We start from the raw sequence: 20,000 nt of genomic DNA, 5'->3' as shown, positions 1-20,000 counted from the left end.
CTTTTAGTGATGTGAACTGTATACTGCTCTCTCTCTCTCTCTCTCTCTCTCTCTCTCTCTCTCTCTCTCTCTCTCTCTCTCTCTCTCTCTCTCTCTCTCCAAGCCTTAACGGTCGCCTTGCAGTCACGATTTGTATTCACCCACGCCCTGGTCCACCATCAGAGGTGATATTTATGGAACCAAGCATTCTGTGGTCACCTATTCAGCGCCGAGTGGGGTTTTAATGTACACCCTTCCTGCTCCCCGGCTGAGTAATAGAGTATTGGTAAACGGCGTAGAAGTCACAGTGCTCTTGTAGAAGGGTTAAAGGGCGCGATAGAAAGGTTTACTGGTATTGTCAGTCATTTATTCCTCTCACTGGTAAACTCCGGAATTCCCTAACTGTTTCTGTTTCTCTTTCCTGTTACTTCTTCTTCTTCTTCTTCTTCTTCTTCTTCTTTTTTTTTTTTTTAAGGGAGGTTTCAAGACACTTAATCTCCAGGTTTAGGTAATATTTTTTTGCTTCTTCTTTTAGGGACTGGCACCTCAGTTGGCTTTCTTTTTTTTTTTTTTTTTGCATGAAAGAGAAATAAGCAAATGAAACTATGTAAACTGAGCAACCTTTTCTATTTTTCTTACTATTCTACTTTTTTGATTGATTTTTTTTTTAGAATTTATTTATTTATTTATTTTTTTTTTTACAGAAGACTTTTTCGCAGCTTTTTGATGTCCCCAACCTTCCTCTTCCAAGATTTTAAAAAGAAGAGAACCTGACGCAAAAATGTCCTGAGTTATCTATTGGTTTTATGCATGCCTGTGTATCACCTCCTCCTCCTCCTCCTCCTCCTCCTCCTCCTGCAAAAATGATAACAGACCAACCTATTCCCTTTTTACGGATTCCCATCAGCACCTCCTCCTCTTCCTCCACCACCTCTTCCTCCTCCTGCTCCTCTGCCCACAACTCTGCTAGCCCCACGCCTGCACATCCTCACAAACACCCGCGTACGAAACCCCGCCCTGGGAACGTGGAACTGTTCACCTCACAGCACCACAACACCCAGCAATATGTATCGCTGTTTATCCGCGCATGAATTCAACGCGGTGAAAGAAGCCTCACATTTTTCTTTTAATACAGATCCCCGCATCAGATTTATCATGTGAGTTTTATTTTGCAGTTCCTGACGTTAGCGAGAACTTTACTTGATTTGTCTCTTTAGCGGTCGTGTTGCTTGTTGTGGTGATGTTACTACTGCCACCAATACTATTGCTATTACTACTACTATTACTATTGCTACTGGCATTACCACCACCGCCGCCGCCGCCGTCACTACTTCGATGCAAGCTGCGGTTAGTGAGATTAATTCAAATGCAATCGTTGTAAATACTGATGATATAAAGGTGGGAGTAGTGGTAGTAGTAGTAGTAGTAGTAGTAGTAGTAGTAGTAGTAGTAGTAGTAGTAGTAGTAGTAGTAGTAATATTCTTTTTATTCCGTGCAAATAATCTCTCTCTCTCTCTCTCTCTCTCTCTCTCTCTCTCTCTCTCTCTCTCTCTCTCTCTCTCTCTCTCTCTCTCTTACACATGGAACAGGACGGGCGGTCGATCAGTAATATCCGGGACGGTCTTAAGTATATAATCATGCTCTCCCCACTGGACTCTATTACCGAGGAGGGCTGTGTGAAGGCCGCGCGTGGTGATCAGAAGGAGATTGTTGCTATTTGTCAAGTGTACACCAACCATTTAGCCGAGTAGCAAATCTGTCCGATCACTGGTATCACAGCAGCCACACGCACTATCTATATCTATCAATTCAAGAGCTCAGATCCGCCTTCAGAGTGGTAGGGCATACAGGGACTGCCACGTGTAAGCCTGGTCGCTTCTTGCAGCTTCCCTTATTTCTTATGTTCTTATGTTCTTAGGGCAGGGCAGAGCAGGGCAGAGCAGGGCAGGGCAGGCAGGGCAGGGCAGGGCAGGGCAGGGCAGGGAACGCCTCGTCTGTTTTCCTGTTCTGTTTCTCTTGCTTCGTCTCATTCCTCCCTTGGTTTCAGTTGTAGTGATGTAATGATGTTGTGGTGTTCCTCAGGGCTGGTTGTTTTGTGTACGTATGAAGGGTAGAAATTGTAAGGTAGAAATTAATGAAGGTTTTGAATAGGTAGTGAGAAATCAATGGATAAATGAAATAACGAAATCAGTGAAACTATGTAGCTAATAATAATAATAATAATAACCAATAAATGAACATAAAAAAAAGAAAGAAAAGGAAGAAAAAAAGGACGAAAAAAGAAAACATAAAATCACATAAAATAAAATAAACAAATACTTCGAACAACAACAACAACAAAAAAAAAGATGAACAAACAAATCAATAAAAAAATAATAAATAAATAAATAAATAAACAATAAAATAAAATAAAAACCCTGAATGACGAGACGAGGGCAAATATAAGCAGGAACAAGAATGCTGTCCTTTAAAACTCAGGAGAAGAGGTCGCTATGTATACAAAAAAACCCACAACACTCATAATACAACACAAATATAAGTAGAGAGGCCATCCATCAGGGGAACACGACAGCCTTAAGCATACGGCATCTGAGCACACTCCCCTTGGTTCTCAATTCATGTGGGGGTTATAAATATTGAGGTACTGGGTTATTTAAATGTTTATGACACTTATTAACTTATCTCAGTGTCCTTAAGCATCCTAATATATTACTTAGTCTTCAGTTTCATTTTATTTAAGTGTCCTTCGCCATCTGAGCACATTCCTCTGGTCCTCGAATCACGTCGGGTATAAATATTGAATTGTTGAGTCGCTAATATGTTTATTAAATTTATTATTTTATCAGAGTATCCTTCAGCAAATTTACTAAGCAGAAATTATTATCTTTAACCAAATGTGCTAAGCCGAAAATTATTAAACTACACGCTGTCAATGAGTTAATTAAACACTGAAGTACTGAATCATCTAAATTTTTCATAGGACTTATTATTTTATTTGATTATCCGCCAGCGAATTCACTAAAGCAGAATACTGAAGTACACGCATTAAAATCCTTACTAAGCATTCAATTCTTTTGCTTCACGAATTATCTTTAGAAATTGTGACTTTAATCTGCACCAGACCAATAGATTCACTCAGCAAAAATTACACTACAAGCATAGAAATCTTTACTAAACATTCCATTCTTCTTGCTTCACGAACCTGAATTTGCAACAGACCATTAGATTAAGCTGAGAAGAAGCCACAGCAGTCACACAGTCAATTAAGAAGCAGGAACTACCGCTTAATGAACTAATTATACACCCCCATCAAGATAGCACGACCTGCAGCGAACTTCAGCAACAGGAGTGCCGGGGAGACGCCGCCAACTGAACTGAGCATCCTACCCCAAACATTTCTGGGCGCCTCACCTCCACTACTTTCCAAAGGCTCTATTTGAAGTGACACGGGTCTTTAAGGATGTTTTTTTTAAGGCTCCAGTGACAGATTAACAACACTTCTACATTACTAACAGGAGGAATAGTCTTTAGAACCCAGCTAATCGTCCCTGTGATCTTTGAAATTAGCCGTGGTGAGAGAGTAAAGCGCTTCAGAATACGGGCTTGAGAGTGGCAAGGTTTTGGAGAGAGACCGCACAGTGTGTTGTCCCGAACTGTCACTCGCCGGGGAAGTAAGGAAGTGTTTTGCATTCCTGTGGCGGTGAAGTGATTTATATATTTACCTGTTTCGAATATAGCTGTACGTCTGTCAGAACTTGGCTAGAAATGAGAACAGTATTCTGAAACACTTCTGCCCGCAGGTTGAAGAGGTTCCAATTGCAGTTGCACCGGTCCTTAAGAGTGTTTTTAAGGTTCCGGTGACAGATTAACAAGATTTCTGCATTATGAACAGGAGGAACAATCTTCAGAACCCGGCTAATCATCTCTGTGCCCTTGAAAAATAGTTGTGGCCACGTATATGCCTTCTCTCTTACACACACACACACACACACACACACACACACAGAGACACACAAGCCCAGCCATCACCACCATCACCGCGATGAGAGTCACAATGAAGGGCTTGACAAATGAGTGCTATCGAAGAACTAGAATCTTAAAAGCACGAAAAAACGTAAATAATAATGAACGGAACAAGACTTAGATCAACATTTGGCGCTCAGGTGACAAGAATCTTCTTTCTCGTTCACAGGAAAGCTGACCGAGTGAACGTTTGATGAGTAATATTAATGCAATGCAGGTGAGTGTACAGGACCAAGCATGTATAAATCTGGATTCTGTTTTTTTTTTTTTTATTTATTTATTTATTTTTTTTTTTCGGGAGCAGCAAAATATTGGGTTCATTCTCGGTGTGTGTGTGTGTGTGTGTGTGTGTGTGTGTGTGTGTGTGTGTGTGTGTGTGTGTGTGTGTGTGTGTGTGTGTGTGTGTGTGTGTGTGTGTGTGTGTGTGTGTGTGTGTGTGTTTGTGTCTGTCCCTGTCCGGTTTCGCGCACAGTAGTAGTAGTAGTAGTAGTAGTAGTAGTAGTAGTAGTAGTAGTAGTAGTAGTAGTAGTAGTAGTAGTAGTAGTAGTAATAGTAATAGTAATAATAATAATAATAATAATAATAATAATAATAATAATAATAATAATAATAATAATAATAAACAAACACTATTATTCTCATGATGCTCAGCTGTTTATCATTTACCCAACTACTTGTTTGTCTATTCACTGTCCTGCATTTTTATTTTATTTATTTATTCACTCTTTTATTTTGCATTCACTTCTTTCTTTTATTTGTCTATCTTCGTGGATCAAAGACGCACACTTAAGACGCACAGTTAAGTAAGGTATTAGATCAGCCAATGAACACACGTCAGCAGACACAGGAAGAAATTTAAAGACGCAGACACAGGAAATTTTAACACACGCAGGAAGAAAGGAAGGAAGGGAGGTGGCTGTCTCCTCACTACATATTATTTTTACCGACACAGAAAACGGAAAATACTTTAATCTTTCACGGCCAAACAAATTTTTCTTCTCTATACCTCTATACAACTTGTTCGACGCTCTTTCTGCGGTAACCTCTCATAAATATTTTTCGTAGTGTAAAAACAGATCAAATTCACCTTGCTTTCTCCGTTTTCTCTCAAAGTCTCTACGGAAATTATTCTTACAGTGTTGGGAAGATAATCGAAGGGTGATCGAGGCAGTGAAAGGATTAAGGTCGATATCACAGGTACAAAAATACGCATTTTCTTAGCTAGTCATTCAGATTTTCTCACATTTTCATATTGTTTCTCATTTTTTTTTTCAAATTTTTCTCTCTTTCCTTTTCGTTTTTAATATACAATTTTGGGACAGTGGGAAGTATGTGTCTTGTCACGTTACACAGCTCTTACATTTTATTTTCCTGTGCATGATTACAAATTTAAACGGTGAAATTTATAGCAGATATTACATAACCAAAATATATACACTGTCAATCATAATTATCACAAAAACACGACACAAAAAAGTTAATCATCTTGTCGCTCTTGCACGATTTTTTTTTTTTCTGTGGATGATTACAAACTTAAGCAGCAAAATTCAAGGTAGACATTACAAGAACCAAAATATAAACATTCTCACTTATTACCTTACAAATACGAGCCAGCGAGGAGGAAGATGCTCGTCACCTCTCTATATATTATTTTCCTGGGGCATGATATACAACGTAACATCATTCAAATTCAAAGCAGAGGTATTACAGGAACCAAAATAGATAGATTCTTACTTATAAACATACAAATACGAGACAGCTATATATAAATTTCCCCACGTGCATGATATACGTCACACCAGCAAAGTTTGAAGTATTACAGGGACATTAAATAGAGATAAACAAATCCTCTCTCACACATCACCCGAGAAAGACAGCGAGGCAAAAAGTTGTGGGATAAAATAAACCAAACAACCGGGCAGGAGAGAGAGAGAGAGAGAGAGAGAGAGAGAGAGAGAGAGAGAGAGAGAGAGAGAGAGAGAGAGAGAGAGAGAGACGGCGGGGCGTTGGCGCAGAGAAAGTCGAGACAAGTAACGAAACTAATCCATTTCCACGCTCAGGTAAGTACACTTTGAAGCAGCAGCAGCAGCAGCAGCAGCAGCAGCCATCTCCACACACCAAGGCCCGAGTGTCTGCAACATCTATCATTATCCATCATATATATTATAATTTAGAAGCATCCATGGAGCTGGCAAGAAATCATGATGGTTTACGGGTGAGGGAGGAGTGTGGCTGTACATCTTGTCTCTGGGATGACGTGTGGAAGGTGATGCATTGTGATGTATAGAGTTGTACCGTGTTCCTTCAGACGGCGCAGAGAGGCGGAGGGACGCGACATTAAGACCTCAGCGTTACGTTCACACAGGGATTGTCACACGACTTATCCTGACCCAATGGCAGCCAAAACAAAAACTGCTAACTGACGGAGCCTCGACAGATCATTGTACTCCACCAGGGTGATGACAGACACGCAACACTGTGGAAGTAAGTGGCGTGCATTACTCGACTTGTCATTACGGTCCGTAATCACAAGCACTTTGCTCGCTATCTCAAACCAAGACTATTTACAAAGACCACAGAGATGATTACCCGGGTTCTCAAGTGTGTTTCTTTTGTTAATAGTGTAGAAATCTCGTTGACCTCTCACTGGAACCATAAAAACACATTAAAACCCCGTGTAATTTCATCTAGTAGAGCCTTATAAATGTAGGAGAGGTGAAGCGTAGAAGTGTTTAAGAATACTGCCCTTTGACTCACCCGTGTGGCGTTACTCGTACAAGCTGCGCCTCTTTACGGAACACTCAGCTCAGCACACACCTGTAAGAGAGAGAGAACCAAATGATCATGTAGGAATACCCTTTAAAAAATCGAGATACAGGTAAAAGTTGGTGCCGGAGGTGTGTGGCTGGCCGAGGGGATACAGCTGAGCGGACTCGACACAAAGGTAAAGAAACCCATTCCAGGTGAGGTGAGGTGAGGCGCAGGCTGGGAAGACCGTTGTGTGTGTGTGTGTGTGTGTGTGTGTGTGTGTGTGTGTGTGTGTGTGTGTGTGTGTGTGTGTGTGTAGGAGCAGAGCCTGGTTATCATATTACACTGTGTTTTCTTCAATGTTAATTTTCTATAAGCTAAGATATCAGTATTTTTATTTTATTTTATTTTGGTGATGGTATTTATTTTTCTTTAGTACCAGAGAGAGAGAGAGAGAGAGAGAGAGAGAGAGAGAGAGAGAGAGAGAGAGAGAGAGAGAGAGAGAGAGAGAGAGAGAGAGAGATGAGGGAAGGGAAGTATCATGAAGACAGTTTCGTTATTGTTGATGTTGTTGTTTGTTGTTGTTGCTGTTGTTGTTGTTGTTGTTACTGTTGTTGGTATCAAACTAATAATTATCGGTCTTTGCTTTCTTATTTTCCGATTTAGTTATTTATATATTCAATTACTTTCACAAACACACACACACACACACACACACACACACACGAAGACCGCAAGAAACTGAAAACTTTCCCTGGAATATAAAGTTCGCAAGAGAGAGGTTCCCACGCCCCCACTCTGGGCTCCCTCTCTGGCGCCTCTTTTTTTGCAGGGACGAGCCGAGAATCTTGAAGTGTGAGTGTTGGTTGCGGTAATAATAATAATAATAATAATAATAATAATAATAATAATAATAATAATAATATAATAATAATAATGATAATAATGATAATAATTGTGTTCTTTGTTGTTTTAATGTTGTATAGTTGGTTTGTCTACTACTACTACTAATACTATTACTTCTACTATCAGCACCACCACAACTACAACTATACCACTACTACTACTGCCACCACCACCACTACTACTACTACTACTACTACTACTACTACCACTATTACAACTACCCTCACAGTATTAACATGCTTTCCCAACGGGCAAAATACGCTCCCAATGTTTAGTAAAGGCGCTTGCTGAAATGTTACAGAAAACGGAATGAGGTTCAGTTTCAGTCAGGCGGAGAAGAGGCGGTACATGGGCTAATGATCCGCGGAAACGATCGTGTTCTGTCCATTTTCTGTCGATTTTTAAAGGGGATACTAAATTAGACCCGTATTCGGACACGCTTTGCTCTCTCCGTTTCTTACCACGACTATTGTCAAAGGCCACAGAGATGAGTTGCGGGGTTCTCAAGAGTGTTTATCTTGTTAATAACGTAGAAATCTTGTTAATTTGTCAGTAGAACCTAATACACTCATAAAAATTCGTGTAACTTAATATAAACCTGCATTCTGAAACGCTTAACCCCCCTTCTCTCTCTCTCTCTCTCTCTCTCTCTCTCTCTCTCTCTCTCTCTCTCTCTCTCTCTCTCTCTCTCTCTCTCAAAGCAGCCGGGACGCTAAAGAACACGACAGAGCTAGGAATACGTCAGGCTAGAGAGAGAGAGAGAGAGAGAGAGAGAGAGAGAGAGAGAGAGAGAGAGAGAGAGAGAGAGAGAGAGAGACCACGGACACCTGTATAGAGTGGCAATGAAGGACGTAGGGATGAATGGCTTAATGCTTGTACTGCGCGTGAGAGAATGTACCGAGGAGAGGAGAGGAGAGGAGTGGGGCTGGAAGAGAAGCAGGTATTGGGCGTTGGTCGGATATACTGACTGCCTTTAGAGGGGCGAGGCAGGCATATCATAAGATAGAAGCTGGTACACGCCTTACGCAGGGACGTATAGTTAGGAAAATGTGTGTAATAAGCTGCAGTCATGGCCATTTGTTAGTTAATGAGAGGGAAGACGTGTTTGTAGTGACAGTGCGGTTAGTTTGTTGTTTTTGCTTCATTCTCTCGCTAAGACTGTTTTCAAAGGCTATAGAGATTATTTAACGGGTTCTCAAGAGTGCTTCTCCTTATGATAATGTAGAAATGTTGTTAATCTGTCACCAGAGCCGTAAAAAGTGTCTTAAAAATCCGTGTCACTTCAATTAGATCCTTTTGAAGGTAGTACAAGAGTGGTATATGGAAATATTCGCGGGAAGAGAGCGAAATGTTTCAATCAGGTAGTTACTGATCGCTTCACCACAACGATCCATCATCATCATCATCATCACCATCATCATCATTAGTGCCATAACCAAAGTCTTCACGCGTGTACAGAGGTTGAAAAAGGGAGAAAAAATAAATAACGTTGCTGAATTATCTATACCACTGCATCACATCACCGCATCACCATTATCACCATTACAAAAGGACACAGTGCATCTATCACTACCATCACAACTGCCACCACCACAACCACATGTTCACCACGGCTATTTGTGAACAACATCAAAGCTCACCACCATTGTCATCACCATCACAATACACAAATGAAACATCATCATCACCACTAACACGTGTATCATCACCATTAGATGCAACACCACATCACAAAATCCTCATTACCATCACCACTACATGCCACCATTGCAATCACCACCACTACCACCACCATCACTATACCCCTATCACCACCACCATCACCACCACCATCACCACCATCACAATCACGTCACTATCGATCATGTGTCTTCTTTTCCCCTCATATATCTCTCTCTCTCTCTCTCTCTCTCTCTCTCTCTCTCTCTCTCTCTCTCTCTCTCTCTCTCTCTCTCTCATAATTGCAGACCCACATCACTAATTATAGCTGTGTGTGTGTGTGTGTGTGTGTGTGTGTGTGTGTGTGTGTGTGTGTACATGCATGCGGGACGAGGGACGGAAGGAGGGATGGAGAGAGGGAGAGGAAGGGGAGGGAAGAGGGAATGAGAGGAAAGGAGGTAAATTGTGACAAGGGAGAGAGGAAAGGTAGGTAGTAAAAGAGGAAAGGGAGGGAGGGAGAGAAGGGCAGGAGGAAGGGAGGGTGGGAGGGAAGGAGGAAGGGAGGGTGGGAGGGAAGGGTGAGGGAGGGTAAGGGTACCGGAAGAATATTTGTAGAGATAAATATTTATTTTTTCCGGTCATATATGTAAATGACAGAGAGAGAGAGAGAGAGAGAGAGAGAGAGAGAGAGAGAGAGAGAGAGAGAGAGAGAGAGAGAGAGAGAGAGAGAGAGAGAGAGAGAGAGAGAGAGAGAGAAAGGCAACATGAACGGTTATTACTATAACACATACTACTAATAATAATAATACTACGACTACTACTATTAAGGTTACTACAACTACTACTACTACTACTACTACTACTACTACTACTACTATTAATAATAATGATAATAGTAATAATAATTATGACGATAATAACACTAAAAACAAAAACAAGAACAACAAAAATAAACTTAACAACAACAACAACAACAACAACAACAACAGCGAGAAGAGTAACAGGATAAACAAAAAAAAGCAAAAACAACAACAACAATCTCTCTCTCTCTCTCTCTCTCTCTCTCTCTCTCTCTCTCTCTCTCTCTCTCTCTCTCATCCCTTACCCTCCAGTGACACACACACACACACACACACACACACACACACACACACACACACGTTTAACCTCCCTACCACAGCCTTCCTAATCCCAGCTCATGAATCGACCCAATTACTCAAGAGGGTGTTCACCACTTCCCCTTTCGCCCATTCCCTCTCTCTCTCTCTCTCTCTCTCTCTCTCTCTCTCTCTCTCTCTCTCTCTCTCTCTCTCTCTCCCCCATAAGACAGGAATTTATCACTCGCTAATATTCAACATCGTTCATCTTTACCACTGAGATTTAATAGACGGAGAGGGATGAATGCAAGAAAGAATGTGAGTTTCTTGTTTACTTGTTTATTTCGTTGTTGTTTGTGTTGTTGTTGTTATTGTTGTTGTACTATGAGAGGCAGACAATATTCAGTAAAACACAATTCAATCCATCACAACAATTTCTCTCTCTCTCTCTCTCTCTCTCTCTCTCTCTCTCTCTCTCTCTCTCTCTCTCTCTCTCTCTCTCTCTCTCTCTCACCAGAATCACCAACATCACAAACATTTGCCTCTTCACTAAAGCCTTTCATTCTGTTTTGTTACACTTGTGGTGTTTCATTCAGTGAGTGCCACCAATCAGCGGCACTGGCACCTTTGGTATCAACAATCACGAAAAATTGCAAAAGTTAACAACAGCTAAGCGTAATCTTCTTCTATTCACTAATTGTTTTGTTTGTTTTGCAGTTTTATTTATCTATTTTTTTTTATTTAGATTTATGACATCTAACTAATTCATTAATCTTATAGTGTTATAAACAGCAACTATATCCCAGGTAACCTTGTAACAACTATGCATAGTCTTAATCTATTAGTTTTTTTTTTTTTTCTCTCTCTCTTGCAATTTTGTTACTTTTGTATTGATCGATGATCTCTTCCTTAACATATAGACTCCCTGCTTTTATACCCAGACAGCATAAACCTGTCCCTTATAAATTAAGCATTCCTGTGGATTTTTCTAGCTTTTTACTTTTTCACTTTCTTATTCAACTTTTTTTTTATTATATTAATGTTTGTTTCCTTAAATCTGTAATTGTTGAGTGGCTGCGAGGTAGCGAGTGCAGGCGAGGCAGGAGTGGCTACGAAACAGCGAGTGGCGTCGCTCTAATGGTGGCTACAAAGCAGTGAATGACGCCCCTCAGTGCTGGCTGTGAAGCAGCAAGTGGCTGCGAGTCAGGAGCAGCTGCGAGGCAGTAAGTGGCACCGGTCAGTGGTGGCTGTGAGACAGCGAACGGCTGCGAGGCAGGAATGGCACCGCTCAGTGGTGGCTACGAAACACCAAGAGGCTGCAAAGTAGGAGCGGCACCGCTCAGTGGTGGCTACGAGGCACCAAGAAGCTGCAAGGCAGGAGTGGCGCCGCTCAGTGGTGGCTATGAGACAGCAAGAGGCTGCAAGGCAGGAGTGGTGCCGCTCAGTGGTGGCTACGAGGCACCAAGAAGCTGCAAGGCAGGAGTGGCGCCGCTCAGTGGTGGCTACGAGACAGCAAGAGGCTGCAAGGCAGGAGTGGCGCCGCTCAGTGGTGGCTACGAGACAGCAAGAGGCTGCAAGGCAGGAGTGGCGCCGCTCAGTGGTGGCTACGAGACAGCAAGAGGCTGCAAGGCAGGAGTGGCACCGCTCAGTGGAGGTTACGAGACAGCAAGAGGCTGCAAGGCAGGAGTGGCACCGCTCAGTGGAGGTTACGAGACAGCAAGAGGCTGCAAGGCAGGAGTGGCACCGCTCAGTGGAGGTTACGAGACAGCAAGAGGCTGCAAGGCAGGAGTGACACCGCTCAGTGGAGGTTACGAGACAGCAAGAGGCTGCAAGGCAGGAGTGGCACCGCTCAGTGGAGGCTACGAGACAGCGAGAGGCTGCAAGGCAGGAATAGCACCGCTCAGTGATGGCTACGAGACAGCAAGAGGCTGCAAGGCAGGAGAGGCGCCGCTCAGTGGTGGCTGCGAGACAGCAAGAGGCTACAAGGCAGGAGTGGCGCCGCTCAGTGGTGGCTACGAGACAGCAAGAGGCTGCAAGGCAGGAGTGGCGCCGCTCAGTGGTGGCTGTGAGACAGCGAGTGGCTGCGAGGCAGCGAGTGGCGCCGCTAAGTGGTGGCTGCGAGATAGCAAGAGGCTGCGAGACAGGAGTGGCGCCGCTCAGTGGTGGCTACGAGACAGCAAGAGGCTACAAGGCAGGAGCATCTGCGGGGCAGAGTGGCGCCGCTCAGTGGTGGCTGCAAGACAGCGAGTGGCTGCGAGGCAGGAGTGGTGACGCTCAGTGGTGGCTGCCGAGCCTAGTGGTCCTGCCGAGCCTGGCGGTGCTGCCGAGCCTGGTGGTCCTGCCGAGCCTAGCAGTGCTGCCGAGCCTAGTGGTCCCGCCAAGCCTAGTGGTCCTGCCAAGCCTGGCAGTGCTGCCGAGCCTAGTGGTCCTGCCGAGCCTGGCGGTGCTGCCGAGCCTGGTGGTCCTGCCAAGCCTAGTGGTCCTGCCAAGCCTGACAGTGCTGCCGAGCCTAGTGGTCCTGCCGAGCCTAGCAGTGCTGCCGAGCCTAGTGGTCCTGCCAAGCCTAGTGGTCCTGCCAAGCCTGGCGGTGCTGCCGAGCCTAGTGGTCCTGCCAAGCCTAGTGGTCCTGCCAAGCCTGGCGGTGCTGCCGAGCCTAGTGGTCCTGCCAAGCCTAGTGGTCCTGCCAAGCCTGGCGGTGCTGCCGAGCCTAGTAGTCCTGCCGAGCCTAGCAGTGCTGCCGAGCCTAGTGGTCCTGCCAAGCCTAGTGTCCTGCCGAGCCTGGCGGTGCTGCCGAGCCTAGTGGTCCTGCCAAGCCTAGTGTCCTGCCGAGCCTGGCGGTGCTGCCGAGCCTAGTGGTCCTGCCAAGCCTAGTGTCCTGCCGAGCCTGGCGGTGCTGCCGAGCCTAGTGGTCCTGCCAAGCCTAGTGTCCTGCCGAGCCTGGCGGTGCTGCCGAGCCTAGTGGTCCTGCCAAGCCTAGTGTCCTGCCGAGCCTGGCGGTGCTGCCGAGCCTAGTGGTCCTGCCAAGCCTAGTGTCCTGCCGAGCCTGGCGGTGCTGCCGAGCCTAGTGGTCCTGCCAAGCCTAGTGTCCTGCCGAGCCTGGCGGTGCTGCCGAGCCTAGTGGTCCTGCCAAGCCTAGTGGTCCTGCCAAGCCTGGCGGTGCTGCCGAGCCTAGTGGTCCTGCCGAGCCTAGCAGTGCTGCCGAGCCTAGTGGTCCTGCCAAGCCTAGTGGTCCTGCCAAGCCTGGCGGTGCTGCCGAGCCTAGTAGTCCTGCCGAGCCTAGCAGTGCTGTCGAGCCTAGTGGTCCTGCCAAGCCTAGTGTCCTGCCGAGCCTGGCGGTGCTGCCGAGCCTAGTGGTCCTGCCAAGCCTAGTGTCCTGCCGAGCCTGGCGGTGCTGCCGAGCCTAGTGGTCCTGCCGAGCCTGGCGGTGCTGCCGAGCCTAGTGGTCCTGCCGAGCCTGGCGGTGCTGCCGAGCCTAGTGGTCCTGCCAAGCCTAGTGGTCCTGCCGAGCCTAGCAGTGCTGCCGAGCCTAGTGGACCTGCCAAGCCTAGTGGTCCTGCCGAGCCTGGCAGTGCTGCCGAGCCTAGTGGTCCTGCCAAGCCTAGTGGTCCTGCCGAGCCTGGCGGTGCTGCCGAGCCTAGTGGTCCTGCCAAGCCTAGTGGTCCTGCCGAGCCTGGCGGTGCTGCCGAGCCTAGTGGTTCTGCCGAGCCTGGCTCTGAGCTGCCTCTTCCGCTACTTGGTGTTCCTCTCCTGCTGAGTGTGTTGGCATTCTTGGTCATTCTCGTCCTGCTTCACCTCCTCTTCTCTCTTCTCAGCCTCCCTTTTTCTCCGCCTGCTCAACCACTTTCTCCTCCTTGGCTTCACCTGAGTATCTCCGCGCTCCTGAGTCTCGCTCTTCTCAGTCTCTTCTTCCTTCTCTTCAGAATCCTTCATCTCCTGCAGAGGTGAACAGGTGGTGGTTGGTGAAGTCCATTTCTCAGACCAGACGGGGTAAGGACAGAACGGCAAAGACGAACATGGAGGCAAGCACCACGCAGAAGAACGTGCCCCAGCCGTGTCTGGCAGCTGGCACTTTTGGTTGTCCCCGGCGTGTTAGAGGCCTTCCGTTAGGGTGTATTCTTTGCACGGAATTGACCACGCTGCCCAGCTCCTCCTTTAACGCTGGTTCGTTCCCTCTGAGCTCCTTCAGGCGACTCGCCCACTGTTCCAACATTCCTGAGTTGCAGGCTTGGTATTCTTGAAAGAGTAATTCACGGTCTTTGATCGGTAATGGCAGGCCCTCCAGGTCAAAGTGAACCTTGGGGCTCCGCTGAGGCTTGTCGCTCTTGTCTGGCTTATTTTTTCCCTGGAGCAGCTCGTCGTTCAGAGCCTTCACACGCTTCCGCCTCTCCTTTTGCAGCCTCTTCCGCTCCTCCTCCTCCATTTTCTTGATCCGCTTGCATTGTTTATCGTCCAGTTTGGGGCGACACTCTTCGCACTCCAAGTAAGACAAAAAGTGTTTACACTTTTCATTTAAAGGCACCCTTTTAGACCACAGAGGCAATTCTCCAGATTGACTGAATGACCTTCCCGCGGGACGCGTCGTCTTAACGGTGGTCGCCGTGTTTTCTGTGAGGAGCTGTGGTCTTGTGGCTTCTCAGAGTCCGACTCCTTCTTCTAAAGCATCCAGGCGATGATGTAATTGCATATCAAGATTGTGCACACAAATGTACCGACTGGTAGGGCAAGGATCTTTTGCTGCTTGGTCGTCAGCTTCGAAAACTTGTAAATCAGAATCCCGGATATAAGGGTCACCCAGAATGCTACTTTAAGACTCGGAATGTGGAAAAAATGATCGAGAACCTGCTCGATTTTTTCAAGGAAGCCGAAAACAATAAGGTTCCCAATCTTTCCATGTTTCCTCTTGGGCTTTGGCAGCGTCGGGTAGCGGTTGAGCGGATGTAAACGGTTGCCCTGCACGACCGGGCGCTCGGCCGCCTCCTGCGCCGACAGGAGCTGAACAGTCATCAGGACGCTCCCTGTCTGACCTCGTTTGCACTTCATTGAAATTTTGCTTTTCATCGTGGTGGGCCAGTAACCGGTGAGCTCCCGCGGGAACACGGCCTTGCTGTCCCTAAAAGGCTGCACGGCAGACGCGTCGAACAGATTCACGCGCTTGTTGGTCAGTGTGTTCATGCCGCAGCTCTCCAGGTCGTCGGGAGTACACACGTCTTCCAAGTTGAGCTTTATCCGCCCCATGTAGTCGTCGCCTGTGTGTTCGTCTCTGTCCATCATAACGACTTCCAGCGTTGGGGGAGAAATTTTCTTGCGTCTGAAGAGGCCCACTCTGCGGGGCGGGGCGGGGTACGAGAAGGAGGGCAATACTAATCTATAATTGAAGAAGGCCTGCCTCTTCACGCAGTTGTAGTGAACGTCAGTGAGGCGCCATTCACCGCGGGGCTTGCTCATTCTCACTTTGAAATACACATCCGGGAATATTTCCTTAGCGGTGAGTCGACTTATTTCAGCCACGCTCCACACGATCACTCTCACCTCGTACTGGCCTGGCGACGCCTGGTACTTGGGGCTTATGGAGGGAGTAAGGCTCTCCCCTCGTTGCCGTCTCCTTAGCGTGCTATTCTCTGGCCCTCGTCCACTGCTTTTCCCGCTAACACTGCCTCCAGACTTGCTGGCGTGCCTGGGGTGTTCCCTCTTGGCCGCAGGAGCAGCAAGCTCGAGTTTCTCGCCGGCAATTTCTACTGTGCTCGCTGTAGGTGTCTCAAATGCATTCAAGGTGATGTGAAGACTACTAAACTTGCCGTGATTCTGCAAAACCTCGATAAGACTCTTTGCGTCAATGTAATACTTCAGAACGGTCTTGTTGCGATTCTTAACCTTCATCTTGACGAAGCTACGCTGATTCAGTTGTTCTATCATCTTTGTGTTGACGGTGAATCGGCAGTCAGAAAACTCCTCAACGGCGCCATGAGTTTTCCGCTGCCGTTCAGGGTCAAGAAAGATGGTCACGATGGGCGTGGAGCGCTTCCTCACGAGACAGCAGCACCAGGTGTGCAGCGTCTCCACCACCAAGTGCACGGCCGTCACCCTCCTGCTAGAGGGGACGCGTACACTGAAGCGCAGTTTTTCCGCGAGACTCATATTGGTTGGCATTTCTATTGTATCTCCAAGGCACTTTCTAGGGCAAGTACTCATAGCCAATATTTAGCATGCAGTGAGCTTGCCGGCTTCCATAGACTACCCCCTCTATTGTATCTGTAAGACACTCTTTGGACTAAGTACTTATGCTCTCTTGGCTCCACAGACTAACTCCAAGCTGGTGCCTGGAGTTTTGGGAGGCCTGCTATTGGTGGAGCCCGTGCCTTCAGTGTTCGGAGGGCTGCTACTGGTGGAGCCCGTGCCTTCAGTGTTCGGAGGGCTACTATTGGTGGAGCGTGTGTGTGTGTGTGTTTGAGAGAGAGAGAGAGAGAGAGAGAGAGAGAGAGAGAGAGAGAGAGAGAGAGAGAGAGAGAGAGAGAGAATCCTTGCATAACAAACTAAAATTCCCTATAACAACACCAAGAGCATTCCAGTGCATAAAGAGATAAGCCAGAAGGGCACAGAAAATGTAAACAACACTTGACATTATCTTACCCCCACACACACTGCATGTACTGCATAAAACAACCCTTGCTGTACTTCGCTACCTAACACAGCTAAACTTAACATTCCCTTTCCTAGCGGCGTAATGAAAATCACCGTTGTGCGTGTTCTTTTGCATTACAAAGCATAATCCTCCACCTGACAAGCCTCACTCGCTCTTTCCCACTCTCTTCTGCCTCGTACCGTAGAAACATTTCCATACAGCTTACTTTATAACCTTGGTCAGAATCACTCAACACTCCTACACAAACAAAAATAAATGAGCTATGAAGATTCTCAAGCCAATCTTCCACGTAACTCAATCTCGTTTCACTGGGAAGGTAGTTATTTTTTTCCCACGACAATACAAAGATGAGTTATTCTCTTAATTGTAACCTTTTTATATAACTGTAACTATCATAGCTTCATAACGACGGGGAAATACCATCAACACTTCTTTGGTCTAATCTACCAGACTTGTTCTCTATGTACTGACAACATATCTAGCTTAACATACATAATCTTGGTCGAGAAGCATAAAGCAATCGCCTCTACTGTGTTAAGTGTGTTTTCTCAGTCTTTACTCCTCTGATCCGCTGATACTCTGTTAATTGTCAGTTTTTGTTACTACTGTCAGGAGATTAGCAGAAGACTGAAGGGGGACACAAAATATACTGGGAGTACAGAAGGTTACTAGACTTCTGGCCATGACCTCAACTCTCCTGCAACTTTTTCACCACATCCCCGTAGAAGAAGGAAAGGTTACACTACCTAACCTAACCAAACCACAGCCTAACCTAACCCAACCTAACCTAACCTAACCTAACCTAACCTAACCCAACCTAACCTAACCTAACCTAACCCAACCTAACCTAACCCAACCTAACCCAACCCAACCTAACCCAACCCAACCTAACCTAACCTAACCTAACCCAACCTAACCCAACCTAACCTAACCCAACCAAACCTAACCTAACCTAACCCAACCTAACCTAACCCAACCAAACCTAACCCAACCTAACCTAACCTAACCCAACCTAACCTAACCCAACCTAACCTAACCCAACCAAACCTAACCTAACCTAACCTAACCTAACCTAACCCAACCTAACCTAACCTAACCCAACCCAACCCAACCCAACCTCAAACATACTAACCCCACGTACCTCACAACTTTACCTGCCACAACCTCCACCGTAGCCATACCCCCACGTACTCGAACACTCATACATACAGATCAGTAGGCCTACCCAAACCAGTTCCTTTGACTGCCAGCCTACGGCCTAGAGAGTAAAAATAGCCTGAAATCCATTACTCAGTGCCTTTTTTGGAGGGGGAGGGAAAGGGAGTGGGAGAGTGAGAGGGAGAGGGAGAGGGAGAGAGAAAGAGAGAGGGAGAGGGAGAGTTGTAGTAAAAAATAAAAAAATAATCTCGTTTTCCCTGACAGAGAGAGAGAGAGAGAGAGAGAGAGAGAGAGAGAGAGAGAGAGAGAGAGAGAGAGAGAGAGAGAGAGAGAGACTTGTATAAACAGAATTCATTGGTTACATTCAACAAAATTAAAAGTGAACCCAGGAGATGGAGATGGAGGAGGAGGAGGAGGAGGAGGAGGAGGAGGAGGAGGAGGAGGAGGAGGAGGAGGAAGAAGAAGAAGGAGAGGAGAATTGTAATGTAGATGAAGGTGAATAAGTGACAGGAAAGTTGTGAGTTAGGTTAGATGTTAAGTGCAGTGAAGGAATGAGTGAAGCAGCAATGAAGCGGAGAGAAGGAAGAGGATTGGTCACCTCGAAGTATGAATGGAAATGTTTACTGTTGGGTCGTCACGTAAGGAAAGGAAGCGAAAGGGAAGCAAGTTTAATTAGGGAAAGATGGAGATGGAGGTAGATGACGAAGATGAGGTGAAGGAAAATGTAGGATTATCATTATTTATTTGGTTAGAAAGTGATTCATTCATATATTAATTACATTATCTCTCTCTCTCTCTCTCTCTCTCTCTCTCTCTCTCTCTCTCTCTCTCTCTCTCTCTCTCTCTCTCTCTCTCTCTCTCTCTCATAACACTTCAACTCTTGCCTCTCTCTCTCCTTCCCTCTCCTTCTCTCACCCCCAATTCCAGTCTCCCTCTCCCCATCTCCCCCTCTCTCCCTCTCTCCCACATGATGAGTCTCGGCCCCCACCATCTCTCTCCCTCTGCACCCCCCTCTCGCTCTCCCTCTCTCTCTCTCCCTCGCCCCCCACTAGCGCTGCGTCTCTCGGAATATCAATTGGGTGCTTGACCGACTGACTACCCAGCCACTCTGTCCTCGACGTCAACAACTCTCTCTCTCTCTCTCTCTCTCTCTCTCTCTCTCTCTCTCTCTCTCTCTCTGTTTTTGATCGTTTTTGTGTTGTTTTGTAAGTATTTTCTTCTTCTTCTTCTTCTTATTCTTATTCTTATTCTTCTTCTTCGTTTACTTTTCTCTCCTATCTAGTCCTCCTCCTCCTCTTCCTCTTCATTCTTCTAATTTGCCTCCTCTTCCTTCTCCTTCTTCTCTTCTATCTTCTCTCCTCCACCTCTTCTTCTCCTCCTCACGCTCTTCTTCTATCTGTCTCCTCCTCCTCCTCCTCCTCTTAACCTTGTTAGTTTGTTTGTGGATACATTATAGTGCTACTTGAGTTGTTGTTGTTGTTGTTGTTGTTGTTGTTGTTGTTGTTCTTTTTCTTCTTGATCTTGTTCTTGTTTTTGTTCTTGTTCTTCTTCTGGTGGTGGTGGTGGTGGTGGTAGTGGTGGTGGTGTACGATTGCGGTGTTGTTAGTTACGATGATGGTGTTGATAGGACAGGTGTTGACAGTGGTGGTGGTGGTGGTGATGATAGTGCAGGTGACAGAAATCTGGCGGGAGTGATGGTGTTGATGTTACAGTGGTGGTGCTGCCGGTGATAGTGGTGGTGATAATGAGAGTGGTGACAAGTGGTGATGGTGGTGGTGCTAACTGCTGCA

General features: G+C 46.1%; 1 protein-coding gene across 5 annotated transcripts in view; it reads right to left on the bottom strand.

Annotated features, from left to right (window-relative positions):
- Window positions 1-20,000, bottom strand: part of LOC135111233 (uncharacterized) — a 138,468-nt gene that overhangs the window by 65,465 nt on the left and 53,003 nt on the right. For 3 of the 5 annotated variants that reach the window (XM_064024389.1, XM_064024390.1, XM_064024391.1), the window contains exons 4-5: window positions 6,760-6,819; window positions 6,216-6,478 (exon numbers count right to left, since the gene is read on the bottom strand). In XM_064024389.1, coding sequence (XP_063880459.1) covers window positions 6,216-6,242 — 27 coding nt within the window. In that variant the 5' untranslated portion in view covers window positions 6,243-6,478; window positions 6,760-6,819. Of the gene's footprint in view, window positions 1-5,347; window positions 6,479-6,759; window positions 6,820-20,000 lie in introns of those variants that run through there. The other 2 variants (XR_010273636.1, XR_010273635.1) reach the window with 1 other exon arrangement.

This window comes from Scylla paramamosain, chromosome 21 (assembly GCF_035594125.1).
Source record: "Scylla paramamosain isolate STU-SP2022 chromosome 21, ASM3559412v1, whole genome shotgun sequence".
Classification (NCBI taxonomy): Eukaryota; Metazoa; Arthropoda; class Malacostraca; order Decapoda; family Portunidae; genus Scylla; species Scylla paramamosain.
This window is presented reverse-complemented; position numbering and strand designations above follow the sequence as displayed.